Source organism: Rana temporaria, chromosome 4 (assembly GCF_905171775.1).
Source record: "Rana temporaria chromosome 4, aRanTem1.1, whole genome shotgun sequence".
Lineage (NCBI taxonomy): Eukaryota > Metazoa > Chordata > Amphibia > Anura > Ranidae > Rana > Rana temporaria.
This window is the reverse complement of record NC_053492.1, coordinates 280,239,994-280,259,331: the sequence shown is the minus strand read 5'-3', so window position 1 is coordinate 280,259,331 and position 19,338 is coordinate 280,239,994. Positions and strand designations below refer to the sequence as shown.

General features: G+C 39.2%; 1 protein-coding gene and 1 long non-coding RNA gene across 2 annotated transcripts in view; both read left to right on the top strand.

Moving 5' to 3' along the window:
* The first annotated feature begins 71 nt into the window (after positions 1 to 71).
* LOC120935718 (neurofilament heavy polypeptide-like) overlaps positions 72 to 19,338 on the top strand; it is a 59,184-nt gene continuing 39,917 nt past the window's right edge. The window contains exons 1-20 of the mRNA XM_040347776.1: positions 72 to 75; positions 450 to 497; positions 1,696 to 1,743; positions 1,869 to 1,907; positions 2,048 to 2,095; positions 3,416 to 3,463; positions 3,569 to 3,616; positions 3,725 to 3,772; positions 3,863 to 3,910; positions 4,123 to 4,170; positions 4,279 to 4,326; positions 11,011 to 11,049; positions 11,197 to 11,244; positions 12,136 to 12,171; positions 13,580 to 13,627; positions 13,728 to 13,775; positions 17,840 to 17,887; positions 18,112 to 18,159; positions 18,818 to 18,865; positions 18,973 to 19,020. Coding sequence (XP_040203710.1) covers positions 72 to 75; positions 450 to 497; positions 1,696 to 1,743; positions 1,869 to 1,907; positions 2,048 to 2,095; positions 3,416 to 3,463; positions 3,569 to 3,616; positions 3,725 to 3,772; positions 3,863 to 3,910; positions 4,123 to 4,170; positions 4,279 to 4,326; positions 11,011 to 11,049; positions 11,197 to 11,244; positions 12,136 to 12,171; positions 13,580 to 13,627; positions 13,728 to 13,775; positions 17,840 to 17,887; positions 18,112 to 18,159; positions 18,818 to 18,865; positions 18,973 to 19,020 — 886 coding nt within the window. The remainder of the gene's footprint in view (positions 76 to 449; positions 498 to 1,695; positions 1,744 to 1,868; positions 1,908 to 2,047; positions 2,096 to 3,415; positions 3,464 to 3,568; positions 3,617 to 3,724; positions 3,773 to 3,862; positions 3,911 to 4,122; positions 4,171 to 4,278; positions 4,327 to 11,010; positions 11,050 to 11,196; positions 11,245 to 12,135; positions 12,172 to 13,579; positions 13,628 to 13,727; positions 13,776 to 17,839; positions 17,888 to 18,111; positions 18,160 to 18,817; positions 18,866 to 18,972; positions 19,021 to 19,338) is intronic.
* Positions 15,277 to 16,807, top strand: LOC120937282. Its single transcript, XR_005748698.1, has 3 exons — positions 15,277 to 15,314; positions 15,586 to 15,633; positions 16,783 to 16,807. It is a non-coding gene; the product is annotated as an uncharacterized LOC120937282 (long non-coding RNA).

The following is a 19,338-nucleotide window of genomic DNA, read 5'->3' as shown; positions in this document are numbered from 1 at the left end:
AGAAACTCCCTGTGGAAACCAAAAAAGGTAAATCATCCATACTAATTGTATGCTATGAAAGTGGTTATAATATGAGTAAGGTAAATGTGGAAATACTGTATTTGTTTAACTATTACTATTGGACAGCACAGTGGCTTAGTGGGTAACACTTATCCCTGGTTGCGCTGTTATCAGCTCAAATCCCGACCATGACACCACCTGAATAGACTGTGCATGCTCTTCCTGTGCTTGCGTTTACTACAGGTACTCTGGTTTCCTTCCACATTTCAAGGAAATCTTTGTAACTTAATTGGATCTTATCTAAATGAACCCTGGTATATGAATGTGAGTTAGGATCCTTATATTGTTAGATCCTTGAGGGAATGGACTGATGTGAAAGTGTCTGCGTAAATTGTCAGAGCTATGTTAATACATGTAATAAATACATTTCCATTTTTTTTACTATACAGAGAAACCAGAAAATAAATTAGAAAAGGTATCTGTTGAACCAAAAAAAGGTAAATCAACCATTGTGTTTGTAAGTCATGGAGGTGCATACATTGTGAATAAAGTAATTGGAGAAATATATTTTGAACAAATATATATATATTTTTTTACAATGCAGAGACTCAAGAGAAAAAACCTGAAAAAGTATCTGCAGAAGCTAAGAAAGGTAATCACTCATCAGTAGTGCATTTGTAAATTGTAAAGGGTTGTTTTGATATTAGTGCGATATATGCAGGAATATATTTTGAACTTTTACATCTTATTTGACGATTCAGAGATATTAGAGAAGAAATTAGAAAATGTTTATTTATTAAAGGAACTAATTTTAAGGAGTGGAAACTTGCATTTATTTTGTGACATACCCCCCTGCTACACTTATACACTTATCCCAGAATTTAACAAATTTCTGGAAAGCATTTGTATAGAAAGATTTGTCATTATGTCTGAAGCATTCTAGGACAGCCTGCTTAACTCTGTAATCAGTGCTGAAATGCTGACCTCCAGGGAACTCTTTTAGGGGTCCAAACAGGTGGAAAACACTCAGAGCAAGATCCAGGCTATAAGGTGAATGTGGTAATACCCCCCAGCCGAGTTTCTGTAATGTGCTTGTACCTGTTCCTGGAGAAACAGGACCCCCATAGGGATTTTTTTTTTACACAGACATGTATGCACATGACTCAGTATACTTCAGTAATATTCACTGTTGATAGTGGTATCACCGAGTAGAATATCCACATGAATAACGCCACGCTGGCCCCAGAAAACACTTGCCATCACTTTCCTGCAGACACAAGTGTTCAAAAATGTTCTTGTCTGCCATCTTCATTGTTGTCTGCCATCTTTATTACAAGTCTCTGGACTGGCCAACAACATGTGCACTGCATATAAGAAATAGGACACACTTGCCACTTACTACTGCATGTAGCACCGCCACGCTAGCATCCCTTTTTATACCTTAAAAATTCCACTTTGACTTGAACGCCTCTCATATAATGTGAGAGAAATAAATGCAGAAATATATTTTGAACTATTGAACATTATTTTGCTATGTAGAGACACCAGAGAGGAAGCCAGAAAAAGTAACTGTGGAACCCAAAAAAGGAAGTCACTCATTAGTATCACACTTGTTAACTGCAAAGGTGGTTATAATGTAAATGAGGTAAATGCAGAAAGATAATTTGAACAATTAATCCTTATTTTACTATACAGAGACTCCAGAGAAGAAACCAGAAAAAGTATCTGCAGAACCCAAGAAAGGTAATCACTCGTTAGTACTGCATTTCTAAACTGTTTATTGTTTGTTGTAATATTTAGGATTATATTGTGATCAGAGTAAATGCAAAAATATATTTTGGACTATTACATATTATTTTACTTCACAGAAACACCAGATAAGAAATTAGAAAAAGTACCCAAAACAGGTAACCACTAATAAGTATTGCTCTGTTATTGTGTGATGGTAGATATATGGTGAGCAAGGTAACTGTAAAGGTGGTTATAATGTAAATGAGGTAAATGCAGCAAGATATTTTGAACTATCAATCCTTATTTTACTATACAGAGACTCCAGAGAAGAAACCTGAAAAAGTATCTGCAGAACCCAAGAAAGGTAATTACTCATCAGTACTGCATTTCTAAACTGTAAAGTTTGTTGTAATATGAGTGAGGCAAAAGCAGAAAGATGTTTTGAACTGTAACATCTTATTTGACTATTCAGAGATATCTGAGAAGAAATTAGAAAAGGTATCTGTGGAACCCAAAAAAGGTAAATTGTTTATTTACTTCTAAGAAATGAGGGGGATTATATTGTGAGCAGAGTAAATGCAAAAACCTATTTTGGACTATTACATTTTATTTTACTATACAGAAACACCAGAGAAGAAATTAGAAAAAGTACCTGTAAAACTCAAAACAGGTAATCACTAATAAGTATTGCTCTGTTATTGTGTGATGGTAGATATATGGTGAGCATGTATTGCTATATATATATATATATATATATATATATATATATATATATATATATATATATATATATATATATATATATATATATATATTGCTCTGTTATTGTGTGATGGTAGATATATGATGAGCAAGGTAAACACAGAAAGATATTTTGAACAATTACACCTTATCTTACTACAAAGAGATACCAGAGAAATATTTGAAAAAGTATTCGTAGAACCCAAAAAACTAATCACTAATCAGCATTGCATTGTGAATGTGTGAAGGTAGATATAATGTGAGCAAGGTAAACACACAAAAAAAAACATTTTGAACTATTATGCACACGATCGGACATTACAACAACAAAAGCGTGGTTTTTTTTTCTGACGGATGCTGGCTCAAACTTACATACAGTGCCTTACATACACAAGGTTGCACACATTTTTGTTGTCAGAATTCAAATTTTCAAAGGGAGCTTGCGAGTGTGTGTACGCGGCAATACACCTCTTACTACAGAGACACCAGTGAAGAAAAAGTATCTGTAGAACCCAAAAAAGGCAATCACTAATCAGTAGTCCATTGTTAAGTGAAAAGGTTGTTATAATGTAAGTAAATATAACACAGAAAGATATTTTGAACTAATATACATTATTTTACTATGTAGAGACACAAGAGAAAAAAACTGAAAAAGTGTCTGTTGAACCCAAAAAAGGTAATCACTCATTAGTATCACACTTGTAAATTTCAAACGTGCTAATAATGTGAGAGAGATAAATGCAGCAAGAAATTTAGAACTATTAATGTTTATTTTACTATACAGAGACTCCAGAGAAGAAACCAGAAAAAGTATCTGCAGAACCAAAGAAAGGTAATCACTCATCACAGTACTGCATTTCTAAACTGTAAAGGGTTATTATAATACGAGTGTGGCAAATGCAGAAAGATTTTTTAAACTATTATACCCTATTTGACTATTCAGAGATACCAGAGAAGAAATTCGAAAAGGTATCTGTGGAACCCAAAAAAGGTAAATCACCTATTTACTTATAAGAGATTAAGGGGGTTATATTGGGAGTGGATTAAACACAGAAAGATATTTTTTTCAACTATTAAACCTTATCTTACTACACAGAGGCACCAGAGAAGAAATTAGAAAAATTACCCATAGAACCCAAAAAAGGTAATCACTAATCACTACTGCATTGTTAATGTGAAAAGGTAGATATAATGTGAGCAAGGTAAACATAGAAAGATATTTTGAACTATTATACCTTATTTTACTATGCAGAGATACCAGAGAAGGAATTAGAAAAGATATCTGTGGAACCCAAAAAAGGTAATCATTCATAGTACTTGCAAGTTATAATGTAATTAAGGTTAATGCAGAAGAATAGTTTGAGCTATTAAACAATATTTTACTATGCAGACACACCAGAGAAGAAACCAGAAAAGTTATCTGTGTCAACCAAAAAAGGTAATCACTCATTAGTATTGCAGTATTGTATTTGTGAGTTGTTAAGGTAGTTATAATGTAAGAGAGGTTAACACAGAAAATATTTTGAACTGTTAAACCACATTTTACTGTGCAAAGACTCTAGAGAAGAAACCTGAAAAAGTTGGATTTCAATGTGAATGAGGTAATCGGAGAAATATATTTGGAACTAATATACTTTTTTTTTTATGCAGAGACTCCAGAAAAGAAACCTGAAAAAGTATCTGTGGAACTCAAAAAAGGTATTCATCCATCAGTATTGCATTTGTAAAATGTAAAGGTGGTTATAATATGTGTGGGGTAAACACAGAAAGATGTTTTGAACTATTACATATTATTTGACTGTTCAGAGACACCAGAGAAGAAATTAGAAAAGGTATCTGTGGAACTCAAGAAAGGTAAATCATTCATAATACTTGTAAGTCATGAAAATTAAGTTGGTTATAGTGTGAGTGGGGTAAACGCAGAAAGATATTTTAGCTTATACAGTATACATTATTTTATTATACAGAGACACCAGAAAAAAAAAATGGAAAAAGTTTCTGCAGAACCAAAAGTAATCATCAGTATTGCATGTGTAAGATATGAAAATAATTATGTGTGAGTAAACACAGTAAATAAACTAGAAAAGGTAGAACCCAGCAAAATTCCGCATAACAAGCACTGTTTTTGACTTGTCTCATGAGGGTCACATGCACTCTGGTAAGACTCAGAGTGATTCTTGGTGGAGGACACATGGTGAAATCACAGAATATCTCACTGAGGATTTGTAACTTATGTGTTTGGCTCACCAAAGGATTTTTGCTGTTGGTGCAATGAACTTTCACATTAACTATTTATGTTTGTTTGAACAGATTGTTTGTTATCTGTGTAGCGGGGTCATCCTGTCAGAGTCTTACAGCAGGTTATCCCCGCTGGAACTTTATCCGCACCATTGTAAATATGTAAGATACCTTTAAGGAAGTTATGCATTGTGGGATTGCTAGTAGCAGGAGATATGGACTCCATTGACTTTTAGGAGAAACAGACTACACATCCCACAATGCCCTGTGTTATCTTAACATGTGACACCTCCACACAGACTTATGGGGGAGGTTACTTAAAGAAAGGGTGCGGCTGATCTCGCTCCCTCGGGACCTGCACTTCTTTCCTCTGCGGAGCTGCTGACAGACTACAGCCGTGCTGTTAGGCCAGAAGCCTAGGCCTGAACCCACCGAGAGACCAGCCGTCCAGAAGGAAGCAGACTCCAGCATCCAGCCATGTATCCGGGGATCGTAGAGGTAATCCAGCTGCCAGTTGAACCAGTGGAGCACCCTCGTCCAGGATCTCCGTGCTGTGGAGAGGTGATTCACCAGCGTGCCTCCTGAGGAGAATTCAGGTGGATCAGCCTGTCGGGTGAGAGAGCACTTGCTCATCTTCTGACTCTTCGTTTACACAGACACCTAGAGCCACCTCACAGGCCGGAGACACGTTTTCGGCCTCAAACCGAAACTTAGAGGCCCAGTTAACTGTTCGAGTGTTCCTAGAAGTGACTGACACTGACGAGTGTCAGCTCACCATTTATTGTTGCTCCAGACACTCTGTTGTTTGAGTTTCCCTCATTAATCGCCACTTTGGATTACAATTTCTTATGTGCACCAACGAGCCGCGACGGGGACATTAACTGTTATGTAGGACTGCCCGCTAGAGGGTGCTCGCGAGCATAGACTATTTACCTTAGTAAAAATGAGTGGTACCATTTCTTAGTTAGGTTCCTCCTTACTGTCATTGATTGCTGATTCCTGCAAGGGCCCTTGCGAATCATAGTGAGTCATTGTTTATCAACTGTTTTCATAACTAAAACCTATGCTTGTTTCCCTCGAGTTTTCACAAAATAAACGTATTCTTTTCATTTAACTATACTCACTGTGTAGAGTGTATTTTCTTGCCTGGAGGAACCACCTTTAACAACAGGTAATCCTATTGATGTGTTATTGCTGCTATTGTGACCCCAGTTCAACAGAGGTCACAATACCTCCACCACCAGGTTTCTGATGTGTCAAGGGAGGGTTCGAGCTAGTTAATAGGGGTGAGCTGAGCCAAAAAGAGAGTAGATCCCAAATCAACCAGCGGCTCCTTCGGGGGTAGCGCTACACGTGGGGGATCGTCCGGGATTCTACTCTCAACCTATTAAATTCTCCTTCTATTGAACCTCGCCCTTACCAAGACCAATCATGGACGCAGCTGCCGCAGAAAAGTGGTGCAAAGATGAGAATGTTCCTGTAGAGAGAGGCTTAGTGGTAGAAGTGCGGGGAGAAGCATGAGATGAAAAAGAAGCATGCTAAGTCTTGAGAACTTTGTCCCAAGGATGGAAGTTTTCGGTGGAGGAGGACAAGACCAACTTACACACTTATGTCCTAAGCGAATGTCGAGATGAGGTCCCACAATTTCTGAGGGTATCTAGTGTGAAGACCGCTAAAGGTAAATAATTTTTCCTGATACAGCCTGAACCAGAATTGGCTGGCCCCTCCTCTTCTACTGCAACCTCCTCCGCAACCTCCTCCACCTCTTCTAGCGGCCCGGCTGCCAATGGAGCCCCGGGAAAACCTACAAAGGGACCCGCCAAAACACCACTCAAAGATCTCACCCCGGAACTATGTGCCGTTCTGGAAGAAATCATAGCCCAGTGTAAAAAGGATTCTACAGACTGCTTGGTTACAGGATACAGAAAACTCAGAGCCTTCTCAGGAAGACACCCTGTGCCATCTTCAGAAGATGGTTTCGAAGAATGGATGGATCAGGCCACCCAAGCCCTGGAAGAGTGGGGAATCCTAGATAAGAATAAGAAGCAGAGAATCATGGAAAGCCTCAGGGGACCAGCGTTAGAGGCTATACGCAACCTCAAACTTAGTAAAAGTAATTGCACTGCCCAGGATTATTTGGACGTCCTACAAAATGTGTTCGGGAGGATCGAAGACATCAGCGAGCTCCGTTGCCAACTAGAACACTGCTTCCAAAAGAAGGGGGAAAGGCTCTCTGAGTTTGTCAGTCGCCTATACAAGATTCTGCACTGGATTCTGTTAAAGAAAGGACTAGAGGCAAAGGATGTGGACAAGACATGCTTTCAACAGGTGGTGAAGGGAGCCCAACCCATGGATCCTATTGTCTTTCAGCTACGCGCTCAGAAAGACAGTGGAGTGTTGAAATATCCTGACCTGATCAGAATCATTCGACAAGAAGAGGACCTCTTGGATCAAAAGAACAAATACCAAGTCACAGAAACTCCTGCGCGGGTGCGTGTTGTGGCCACTGAGGACAATAACCCCCAAGTCAAACTTTTAAAGACCCAAGTGTCTCAGTTGATGGAAATAATAGCTGTCTTATCCGGTCAAGCGGGGTTTTCCCCATACCAACCTAGAAGAGAAAAGACCGAGGGGCCTACCCATGGGCTCTACGACCCGCAGAGCAAACCGAAAAGGTCTAATGCCTGCTTCAACTGTGGAGGGATAGGACACGTTAAAGAAGTTTTCCCCAGCCCGGTTAATGCTCACCAATTAGCCTTCCAGCCGGTGGAAAACTTCAGAGGGTCCTGGTGAAGGAGTCGACCGGGGGCCCACCTACTACAGCTGGCTCCAATGTAAAACAAAAGGCGGAAAGACCAAAGGAAAAAAACCCTCCTAGGGCACCCCCCAATTCCCACTCACATGATTGGGTAAGACCCGAGAGAAGCACTCACAAGAGGAGGTTGAGGGTTCGAGTTACAAGGGAAAAGGAGAAAACCACGCTTCGAAAGTTCCCTGTGAATCTAGTGGGGCCTTCCCCACTAGTGCCCATTCAAGTAGAGGGAATCTATACTAGGGCCCTTCTGGATACCGGAGCACAAGTAACTCTCCTATATAGAGACTTTTACGACAAGTATCTTCCTCACCTGCCTTTGCAGAAGTTAGAGGAGCTGGAAATATGGGGCATCGGGACTCAGAGTTTCCCTTATGATGGTTATCTACCAATTCGCCTGACTTTTGACCCCTCAACTGCCGGGGTCGCAGAGACTTTCGATACCCTGGCCATAGTCTGCCCTCGGCCTCCAGGGGCCCATAAGAGTTCCCTCATCATAGGGACGAACACAGCTTTAGTTCGAAGACTCCTGACTCCTTTGACCGGAGCTACAGAGGCCTCAATTCAAAGGGTCCATCCAATGTTAAGGAGGGTGTTCCACCAGCTAGTGATGGAGAGAAATGCCCCGGAAGAGGGAGTGGGAAGAATCTGGCGGTTAGGGAAATCCATGAGAACCCTACAGCCCGGAGAAGTGACCTGCCTCAGGGCTTCAGTGAAACTTACCTGGTCACAGCCAGGCCCGTTTCTTGTCCTTGAACCCAGCCCAGCTGGAACCTCAGAGGGACTAGAAGTGTTTCCTGAAGTGATCCTATTGAAGGTACTGGAGAAAAATCGTGGATGGGTATCTATCAACATTCAGGAACCCCACCAACAACCCTGTGAAAATGCCAGCCAAAGTGCTACTGGGCCAGGTCCATCAAGCCACCCTCGTTAGCCCCTCCGATCTGGCAAATGAAAGAAAGGCAGAAGACCCAAAAAAAAAGCCGCCAGCCTGATGGCATTGAACTTCCACCAGAGTGGAAGGAAAGAATGGAAGCTCAACTTGGTAGGTGGCAGAAGATTTTCTCCAAGACTGAGTTTGACTTGGATGTGCCAAGAGCGCCACCCACCGAATCCGGCTAAAGGAAGACAAGCCTTTCAGGGAGCGGGTCAGACAGGTCCCCCTGACGGACTTGGAAGATTTCAGGGAGCAACTTGCAGAGTTAAAAAGGGCTGGAACCATTTAAGAATCCAGGAGTCCATATGCCTCCCCCATAGTGGTGGTAAGGAAGAAGAATGGTTCCCTGAGGTTGTGCATCGATTACAGGACCCTCAACAAGCGGACCATTCCTGACCAGTACACCACCCCTCGGATTGAGGATGCATTACAGAGCCTTTCAGGAGCTAAGTGGTTCAGTGTAATGGACCTGAAGAGTGGTTATTACCAAATTCCTATGCACCCAGAAGATAGAGAGAAGACAGCTTTCATCACCCCAGTGGGTTTCTTTGAATTCAATCGCATGCCCCAAGGATTATTGGGTGCCCCGGCCACTTTTCAGAGATTGATGGAGAAAACTGTGGGTGACATGAATCTGATTGAAGTGTTAGTGTATTTGGATGATGTCATTGTGTTTGGGAAAACCTTGGAAGAGCATGAGCAGAGATTGGAAAAAGTGTTGAAACGACTGCATGATGAAGGTCTGAAATTATCCCAAGAGAAATGCCAGTTCTACCAATCATCTGTCCACTACCTGGGACACATAGTCTCTGCAGAAGGGATTACGACAGACCCAGAAAAATTGGAGGCAGTTACCTCCTGGCCCAGGCCCACCAATGTGACTGAGCTGCGGTAATTTCTGGGGTTCCAAAAGCCATCCTTACCTCAAAGAGATCTAATGTTTTGAATGATCCTCCAACTGTCACATTAGTGGAGGTCAACCCCTGCTCACCCCCTGACACATTTGAATCTAGCACCTCAGTGTTAGGGGTGATCAGACTACGATTGGTGGGAGGTTCCCCTGTCCAATTTATGCCGGTCCATGAGTTGTTTAGCTTTGAACAGAGTAAGAAATGATGCACAGACTTTATTACCTTGCATGTTCTAACACCCTTTTTCTCTGCTTGTATTTTGAGAGCATGTATCAGGATCCATACTTTTGTTCTCTTTGGGGACCAAAGATTTCAAGTGGGGGGAGTGTGTAGCGGGGTCATCCTGTCAGAGTCTTACAACAGGTTATCCCCACTGGAACTTTATCCGCACCATTGTAAATATGTAAGATACCTTTAAGGAAGTTATGCATTGTGGGATTGCTAGTAGAAGGAGATATGGACTCCATTGACTTTTAGGAGAAACAGACTACACATCCCACAATGCCATGTGTTATCTGAACATGTGACACCTCCACACAGACTTATGGGGGAGGTTACTTAAAGAAAGGGCGCGGCTGATCTCGCTCTCTCGTGACCTGCACTTCTTTCCTCTGCGGAGCTGCTGACAGACTACAGCCGTGCTGTTAGGCCAGAAGCCTAGGCCTGGACCCACTAAGAGACCAGCCATCCGGAAGGAAGCAAGACTCCAGCATCCAGCCGTGTATCCGGGGATCATAGAGGTAATCCAGCTGCCAGTTGAACCAGTGGAGCACCCTCGTCCAGGATCTCCGTGCTGTGGAGCAGTGATTAACCAGCGTGCCTCCTGAGGAGAATTCAGGTGGATCTGCCTGTCGGGTGAGAGAGCACTTGCTCAACTTCTGACTCTTCGTTTACACAGACACCTAGAGCCACCTCACAGGCCGGAGACACGTTTTCGGCCTCAAACCGAAACTTAGAGGCCCAGTTAACTGTTCGAGTGTTCCTAGAAGTGACTGACACTGACGAGTGTCAGCTCACCAATCATTGTTGCTCCAGACACTCTGTTGTTTGAGTTTCCCTCATTAATCGCCACTTTGGATTACAATTTCTTATGTGCACCAACCGGCCGCGACGGGGACATAAACTGTTCTGTAGGACGCGAGCATAGACCTTAGTATAAATGAGTGGTACCATTTCTTAGTTAGGTTCCTCCTTACTGTCATTGATTGCTGATTCCTGCAAGGGCCCTTGCGAATCATAGTGAGTCATTGTTTATCAACTGTTTTCATAACTAAAGCCTATGCTTGTTTCCCTCGAGTTTTCACAAAGTAAACTTATTCTTCTCATTTAACTATACTCACTGTGTAGAGTGTATTTTCGTGCCTGGAAGAACCACCTTTAACAAAAGGTAATTCTATTGATGTGTTATTACTGCTATTAAGACCCCAGTTCAACAGAGGTCACAATACCTCCACCACCAGGTTTCTGATGTGTCAAGGGAGGGTTCGAGCTAGTTAATAGGGGTGAGTTGAGCCAAAAAGAGTAGATCCCAAATCAACCAGTGGCTCCTTTGGGGGGTAGCGCTACATCTATTTTTAATTCTATGCACAATTTGTTGAAGTGCTGCACTTACATATCACATTTTTTTTTTTACTATCCAGAGAAGAAACCTGAAAAAGTATCTACAGAACCCAAAAAAGGTAATCACTCATCAGTATTGCATTTGTAAAATGTAAAGGTAAATCATTCATAATACTTGTAGATTGTGAAGGTGAAGGTGGTTTGAATGTGAGTAGAGCAAACCCAAAAGGGTATTTTGAACAATTTTACCTTATTTTACTATGCAGAGACACCAGAGAAGAAACAAGAAAAGGTATCTCTGGAAGCAAAAAAAGGTAAAGCACTCATTAGTATTGCATTTGTAAGGTATACAATTATTATTTTTTTACAAATAAACACAGAAAATAAACTAGAAAGGGTTATTTGTGGAACCCAAGACATGTAAATAACTCATTAGTACATAACTCAGTACTTTTAAGTTGTGAAAAGTGGTTAACTGCTTGCCGACCAACCGCCGCAGTTATATGGCGGCAGGTCAGCTTTACTAGGCGAGATCACGTAGCTATACGTCATCTCGCCGAGCAGTAAATTTTATAGTAATCAATGCATTTTTATAGCACTGATCGCTATAAAAATGCCAATGGTCCAAAAAATGTGTCAAAAGTGTCCAAAGTGTCCACCATAATGTCGCAGTACCGATAAAAATCGCTGATCGCCACCGTTACTAGTAAAAAAATAAATTAAAAAAATGCCATAAAACTATCCCCTATTTTGTAAACGCTATAACTTTTGCGCAAACCAATCAATAAATGCTTATTGCGATTTCTATGAAAAATATGTAGAAGGATACGTATCGGCCTTAACTGAGGATTTTTTTTTTTATATATTTTTGGGGGATATTTATTATAGAAAAAAAGTAAAAAATATTCATTTTTTTCAAAATCGTCGCTCTATTCTTGTTTATAGCGCAATAACTAAAAACCGCAGAGGTGATCAAATACCACCAAAAGAAAGCTCTATTTGTGGGAAAAAAGGACGCCAATTTTGTTTGAGAGCCACGTTGCACGACCGCGCAATTGTCAGTTAAAGCGACGCAGTGCCGAATTGCAAAAAGTGGCCTGGTCTTTGACCAGCAATATGGTTGACCAGGGTTTAAGTGGTTAAAATGTGATGGGAGTAAACACAGAAAGAAGTTTTAAAATATTGCATCTTATTTTACTTTTTAGAAACACCAGAGAAATTATCTGCAGAATCCAAAAAAGGTAATCACTCATTAGTATTGCATTGGTAATTGGTAATGTGTAAGAGTTATTAGGTAATCACTTATTAGTATTACACTTGTAAATTGCAAAGGTGGGTATATTGTAAAGCAGGTAAATGCAGCAATACATTTTGAACTATTAATCTTTATTTTACAATACAGAGACTCCAGAGAAGAAACCTGAAAAAGTATCTGCGGAACCCAAAAAAGGTAATCACTTGTCAGCATTGCATTTGTAAGGTATAACAATAATTATGTGTGAGTAAACACAGAAAGTAAACTAGAAAAGGTATCTGTGGAACCCAATAGACGTAAATAACTCATAGTACTGCATTTATTAAGTGTAAGGTTGTTATTTTATGAGCAAATGCAACTAATATACATTTTTGTACTATGAAAAATTTGAATATAGCAGCCCCAGCACACAGTGTAGAATACCTGATACAATTGAAACTGTGGCAAAATTCAGCATAACAAGCACTGTTTTTGACTTGTCTCATGAGGGTCACATGCACTCTGGTAAGACTCGGTGATTCTTGGTGGAGGACACATGGTGAAATCACAGAATATCTCACTAAGGATGTGTACCTTATGTGTTTGGCTCACCAAAGGATTTTTGCTGTTGGTGCAATGACCTTTCACATTAATTATTTATGTTTGTGTGAACAGATTGTTTGTTATCTATTTATTATTTTATGCACAATTTGTTGAAGTCCTGCACTTATATATCACTTTTTTTTTTTTACTATGCAGAGACTCCAGAGAAGAAACCAGAAAAAGTATCTACAGAACCCAAAAAAGGTAATCATTCTTCAACATTGCATTTGTAAAATGTAAAGGTGGTTATAATATGAGTGGGGTAAACACATTAAGATGTTTTTAACTAGTGCATCTTATTTGACTGTTTAAAATAAATTAGAAAAAGGTGTAAAATAGAAAACTATTTAAAAGAAAATTAGACCACCAGAAAATAAGTTAGAAAAGGTGTCTAGGGAAACCAAAAAAGGTAACACATTCATAGTACTTGAAAGCCATGAAGGTGGTGATAATGTGAGTGAGGTAAATGCAGAAAGATATTTTAAACTATTATACCTTATTTTATTATGCTGATACACCAGAGAAGATACTAGAAAAGGTATCTGTGGAACCCCAAAAAGGTAAATCACTCATAGTATTTGTAAGTCATGAAGCTGAACATGGTTATATTGTCAGTATGGTAAGTGCAGAAAGGAATGTTGAAATGATTTACAATCGTTTAATATGCAGAGACACTAGAAAAGGTATCAGTGGAAACAAAAAAAGGTAAATCACTCATTAGGTTTACACTTGTAGGTGTGAAGGTGGTCTAATGATTAAAGGGAGATTAAGAGAAAATATTTCCAGCTGTTAATCCCTATTTTACAATACAGAGACACCAGAGAAGAAACCAGAAAAAGAATCTGTAGAACCCAGAACAGGTAACCACTCATTAGTATTTGTAAGTCATGAAGGTGGTAATAATGTAAGTGGGGAAAATTAAATATATTTTGAACTATTACATCTTATTTTACTATGCAGAGACCCCAGAGAAGAAATTGGAAAAAGTTTCTGCAGAAACAAAAAAAGGTGAACTTAAAAAAGTACCTGTCAAACATAATCACTCATTAGTATTGCATTGTTAACATGTAAGAGTTAGTAAAATGTGAGCGAGGTAAACACAAAACCCAAAAAGGCAAATCGTTCATAGTCCTTGTATATTGTGAAGGTGAAGGTGGTTTGAATGTGAGTAGAGCAAACGCAGAAGGGTATTTTGAACAATTTCACCTTATTTTACTATGCAGAGACACCAGAGAAGAAACAAGAAAAGGAACCTCTGGAAGCAAAAAAAGGTAACGCACTCATTAGTATTGCATTTGTAAGGTATACAATTATTATTTTTTTACAAATAAACACAGAAAAGAAACTAGAAAGGGTTATCTGCGGAACCCAAGACATGTAAATAACTCATTAGTACATAACTAGTACTTTTTAGTTGTGAAAAGTGGATAAAATGTGATGGGAGTAAACACAGAAAGAAGTTTTAAAATATTGCATCTTATTTTACTATCTAGAAACACCAGAGAAGAAATTGGAAAAAGTATCTGCAGAATCCAAAAAAGGTAATCACTCATTAATATTGCATTGGCAATTGGTAATGTGTAAGGCCCCATACTCACGACCAAACATGTCTGCTGAAACTGGCCCGCAGGCCAGTTTCAGCAGACATGTTTGGTCGTGTGTGGGCGCGAGCGGGCCGAATTCCAGCAAACATTTGCCCGCCGGGCCTTTTCCCAGCAGACAAATATTCCTGGACTTGTTTTAAAACAGCCCGCTGGAATTCAGCCCGCTCGGACATGTACGTCAGTACAGACCTACCGTACATGTCCAGGCGCCCACCGTCCCTCGCATGCGTCGAATGACTTCGACGCATGCGTGGAAGCATTTTAAAGGCGGGCCGCCCACGTCGCCGCGTCATTGTCGCGGCGACACCGCGTCATCGACGCGGCGACACCGCGGACACGCCCCGCGTATTGTTTACGCGCGGACTTCTGTACGATGGTGTGTACAACCATCGTACAGAAGCCCTCTGGCAGACATGTATGGTGAAAACGGTCCGACGGACCGCTTTCACCATACATGTTTGTCCGTGTGTACCCGGCCTCAGAGTTATTAAAATGTGAGCAAGATAAACTTAGGAAACAATTTTTAACTATTTTACCTGATTTTTCTATACAGAGACACCAGAGGGGATATTTATTATAGCAAAAAGTAAAAAATATAAACAATTTTCAAAATTGTCACTCTATTTTAGTTTATAGCGCAAAAACTAAACACCGCAGAGGTGATCAAATACCACCAAAAAGAAAGCTCTATTTGTGGGGAAAAAAGGACACCAATTTTGTTTGGGAGCCACGTTGCACGACCGCGCAATTGACAGTTAAAGCAGCGCAGTGCCGAATCGCAAAAAGTGGCCTGGTCTTTGACCAGCAATATGGTCCGGGGCTTAAGTGGTTAAAATGTGATGGGAGTAAACACAGAAAGAAGTTTTAAAATATTGCATCTTATTTTACTTTCTAGAAACACCAGTGAAGAAATTGGAAAAATTATCTGCAGAATCCAAAAAAGGTAATCACTCATTAGTATTGCATTGGTAATTGGTAATGTGTAAGAGTTATTAAAATGTGAGCAAGGTAAACATAGGAAACAATTTTGAACTATTTTACCTGATTTTACTATGCAGAGACACCAGAGAAGAAACCGGAAAAGGTATCTGTGGAAACCAAAAAAGGTAATCACTTATTAGTATTACACTTGTAAATTGCAAAGGTGGGTATATTGTAAAGCAGGTAAATGCAGCAATACATTTTGAACTATTAATCCTTATTTTACAATACAGAGACTCCAGAGAAGAAACCTGAAAAAGTATCTGCGGAACCCAAAAAAGGTAATCACTCGTCAACATTGCATTTGTAAGGTATAACAATAATTATGTGTGAGTAAACACAGAAAGGAAACTAGAAAAGGTATCTGTGGAACCCAATAGACGTAAATAACTCATAGTACTGCATTTGTTAAGTGTAAGGTTGTTATTTTATGAGTACGGCAAATGCAACTAATATACATTTTTGTACTATGAAAAATGTGAACATAGCAGCCCCAGCACACAGTGTAGAATACCTGATACAATTGAAACTGTGGCAAAATTCAGCATAACAAGCACTGTTTTGACTTGTCTCATGAGGGTCACATGCACTCTGGTAAGACTCATGCCTCGTACACACGACCGAGGAACTCGTTGGAAAAGACACATCGTTTTCCTCGACGAGTTCCTTGTTAGGCTTGTCGAGAAACTTGATAAGCATTCTTTGCGTACACACTGTCAAGACCAAATCTCCTTGTTCTCAAACGCAGTGACGTACAACACATACAACGGCAGGGGAAGTTCGATTCCACTGGAACAACCCTTGGGGCTGCTTTTGCTAATCTCATGTTACTGCGTGTTAAGTAAAAGTTTGGTGAGAGACGATTTGTACTTTTCAGTCTGTTACAGTGTGACAAATGTGCTATCTCCATTACAAACGCTACTTTTACCAAAGGTGCGCTCCCATCTCATACTTTATTCTGAGCATGCACGGGTTTCTAAGCATACACATGAACGTGTTTCTCATCGAAAACCAGCCCGACGAGGAAATTGAGACTCCCTTCGAGGAAAAAGAGAACTTGTTCTCTTTTTTCCTCGTCGAGTTCCTCAACAGTTTTCTCGATGAAAAGCATACACACGACCGTTTTCCTCGGCAAAAAAACTCTGCCACCAAGTTTCTTGGTGGATTTTGTCGAGGAAAATGGTCGTGTGTATGAGGCCATAGAGTGATTCTTGGTGGAGGACACATGGTGAAATCACAGAATATCTCACTGAGGATTTGTTACCTAATGTGTTTGGCTCACCAAAGGATTTTTGCTGTTGGTGCAATGACCTTTCACATTAACTATTTATGTTTGTGTGAACAGATTGTTTGTTATCTATTTATTATTTTATGCACAATTTGTTGAAGTGCTGCACTTATATATCACTTTTTTTTTTTTTACTATGCAGAGACTCCAGAGAAGAAACCAGAAAAAGTATCTACAGAACCCAAAAAAGGTAATCATTCTTCAACATTGCATTTGTAAAATGTAAAGGTGGTTATAATATGAGTGGGGTAAACACATTAAGATGTGTTTAACTAGTACATCTTATTTGACTATTTAAAAGAAAATAGAAAGGGTGTAAAATAGAAAATTATTTAAAAGAAAATTAGACCACCAGAAAATAAATTAGAAAAGGTGTCTAGGGAACCCAAACAAGGTAACTCATTCATAGTACTTGAAAGCCATGAAGGTGGTGATAATGTGAGTGAGGTAAATGCAGAAAGATATTTTGAACTATTATACCTTATTTTATTATGCTGATACACCAGAGAAGATACTAGAAAAGGTATCTGTGGAACCCCAAAAAGGTTAATCACTCGTAGTATTTGTAAGTCATGAAGCTGAACATGGTTATAATGTCAGTATGGTAAGCGCAGAAAGGTATATTGAAATAATTTACAATTGTTTACTATGCAGAGACACCAGAGAAGAAACTAGAAAAGGTATCAGTGGAAACAAAAAAAGGTAAATCACTCATTAGGTTTACACTTGTAGGTGTGAAGGTGGTCTAATGATTAAAGGGAGGTTAAGAGAAAATATTTTGAGCTGTTAATCCCTATTTTACAATACAGAGACACCAGAGAAGAAACCAGAAAAAGAATCTGTAAAACCCAGAACAGGTAACCACTTATGAGTATTTGTAAGTCATGAAGGTGGTAATAATGTAAGTGGGGTAAATTAAATATATTTTGAACTATTACATCTTATTTTACTATGCAGAGACCCCAGAGAAGAAATTGGAAAAAGGTAAACTAGAAAAAGTACCTGTCAAACCTAATCATTCATTAGTATTGCATTGGTAACATGTAAGAGTTAGTAAAATGTGAGCGAGGTAAACGCAAAACCCAAAAAGGCAAATCATTCATAGTACTTATATATTGTGAAGGTGAAGGTGGTTTGAATGTGAGTAGAGCAAACGCAGAAGGGTATTTTGAACAATTTCACCTTATTTTACTATGCAGAGACACCAGAGAAGAAACAAGAAAAGGTATCTCTGGAAGCAAAAAAAGGTAAAGCACTCATTAGTATTGCATTTGTAAGGTATACAATTATATATTTTTTTACAAATAAACACAGAAAAGAAACTAGAAAGGGTTATCTGTGGAACCCAAGACATGTAAATAACTCATTAGTACATAACTCAGTACTTTTAAGTTGTGAAAAGTGGATAAAATGTGATGGGAGTAAACACAGAAAGAAGTTTTAAAATGGTGCATCATATTTTACTATCTAGAAACACCAGAGAAGAAATTGGAAAAAGTATCTGCAGAATCCAAAAAAGGTAATCACTCATTAATATTGCATTGGTAATTGGTAATGTGTAATGCCGCGTATACACAATTGTTTTTCGGCATGAAAAAAAATGTAATTTTTCAGCATGTCCAAAAAACAACGTTTTTCCAACTTCATCATTAAAAACGACGTTGCCCACACACCATCGTTTTTGAAAAATTATGAACAAAGCGCGATGACGTACAACGCGTACAACGGCACTCTAAAGGGGAAGTTCTATTCGCCTTTGGACTGCTTTAGCTGATTCCTTGTTAGTAAAAGATGATTTGCGTTTTTTTGTCTGTTACAGCATGATGAATGTGCTTACTCCATTATGAATGGTAGTTTTACCAGAACGAGCGCTCCCATCTCAAACTTGCTTCTGGGCATGCGCGGGTTAAAAACTTTGTTTTTTTGCCCCCACACGATCATTTTTTACAACACGAAAAATGACATTTTGAAAAACGACATGAAAAAATGCAGCATTTTCAGAACCCGAAAAACGATGTGAAGCCCACACACGATCATTTTAAATTACGTTTTAAAAAATTTTGTTTTTTTTCATGACGAAAAATTATCGTGTGTACGTGGCATAAGAGTTATTAAAATGTGAGCAAGATAAACTTAGGAAACAATTTTGATCTATTTTACCTGATTTTACTATGCAGAGACACCAGAGAAGAAACCGGAAAAGGTATCTGTGGAAACCAAAAAAGGTAATCACTTATTAGTATTACACTTGTAAATTGCAAATGTGGGTATATTGTAAGGAGGTAAATGCAGCAATGCATTTTGAACTATGAATCCTTATTTTACAATACAGAGACTCCAGAGAAGAAACCTGAAAAAGTATCTGTGGAACCCAAAAAAGGTAATCACTTGTCAGCATTGCATTTGTAAGGTATAACAATAAATATGTGTGAGTGAACACAGAAAATAAACTAGAAAAGGTATCTGCGGAACCCAATACATGTAAATAACTCATAGTACTGCATTTGTTAAGTGTAAGGTTGTTATTTTATGAGTACGGCAAATGCAACTAATATACATTTTTGTACTATGAAAAATGTGAACATAGCAGCCCCAGCACACAGTGTAGAATACACGATACAATTGAAACTGTGGCAAAATTCAGCATAACAAGCACTGTTTTTGACTTGTCTCATGAGGGTCACATGCACTCTGATAA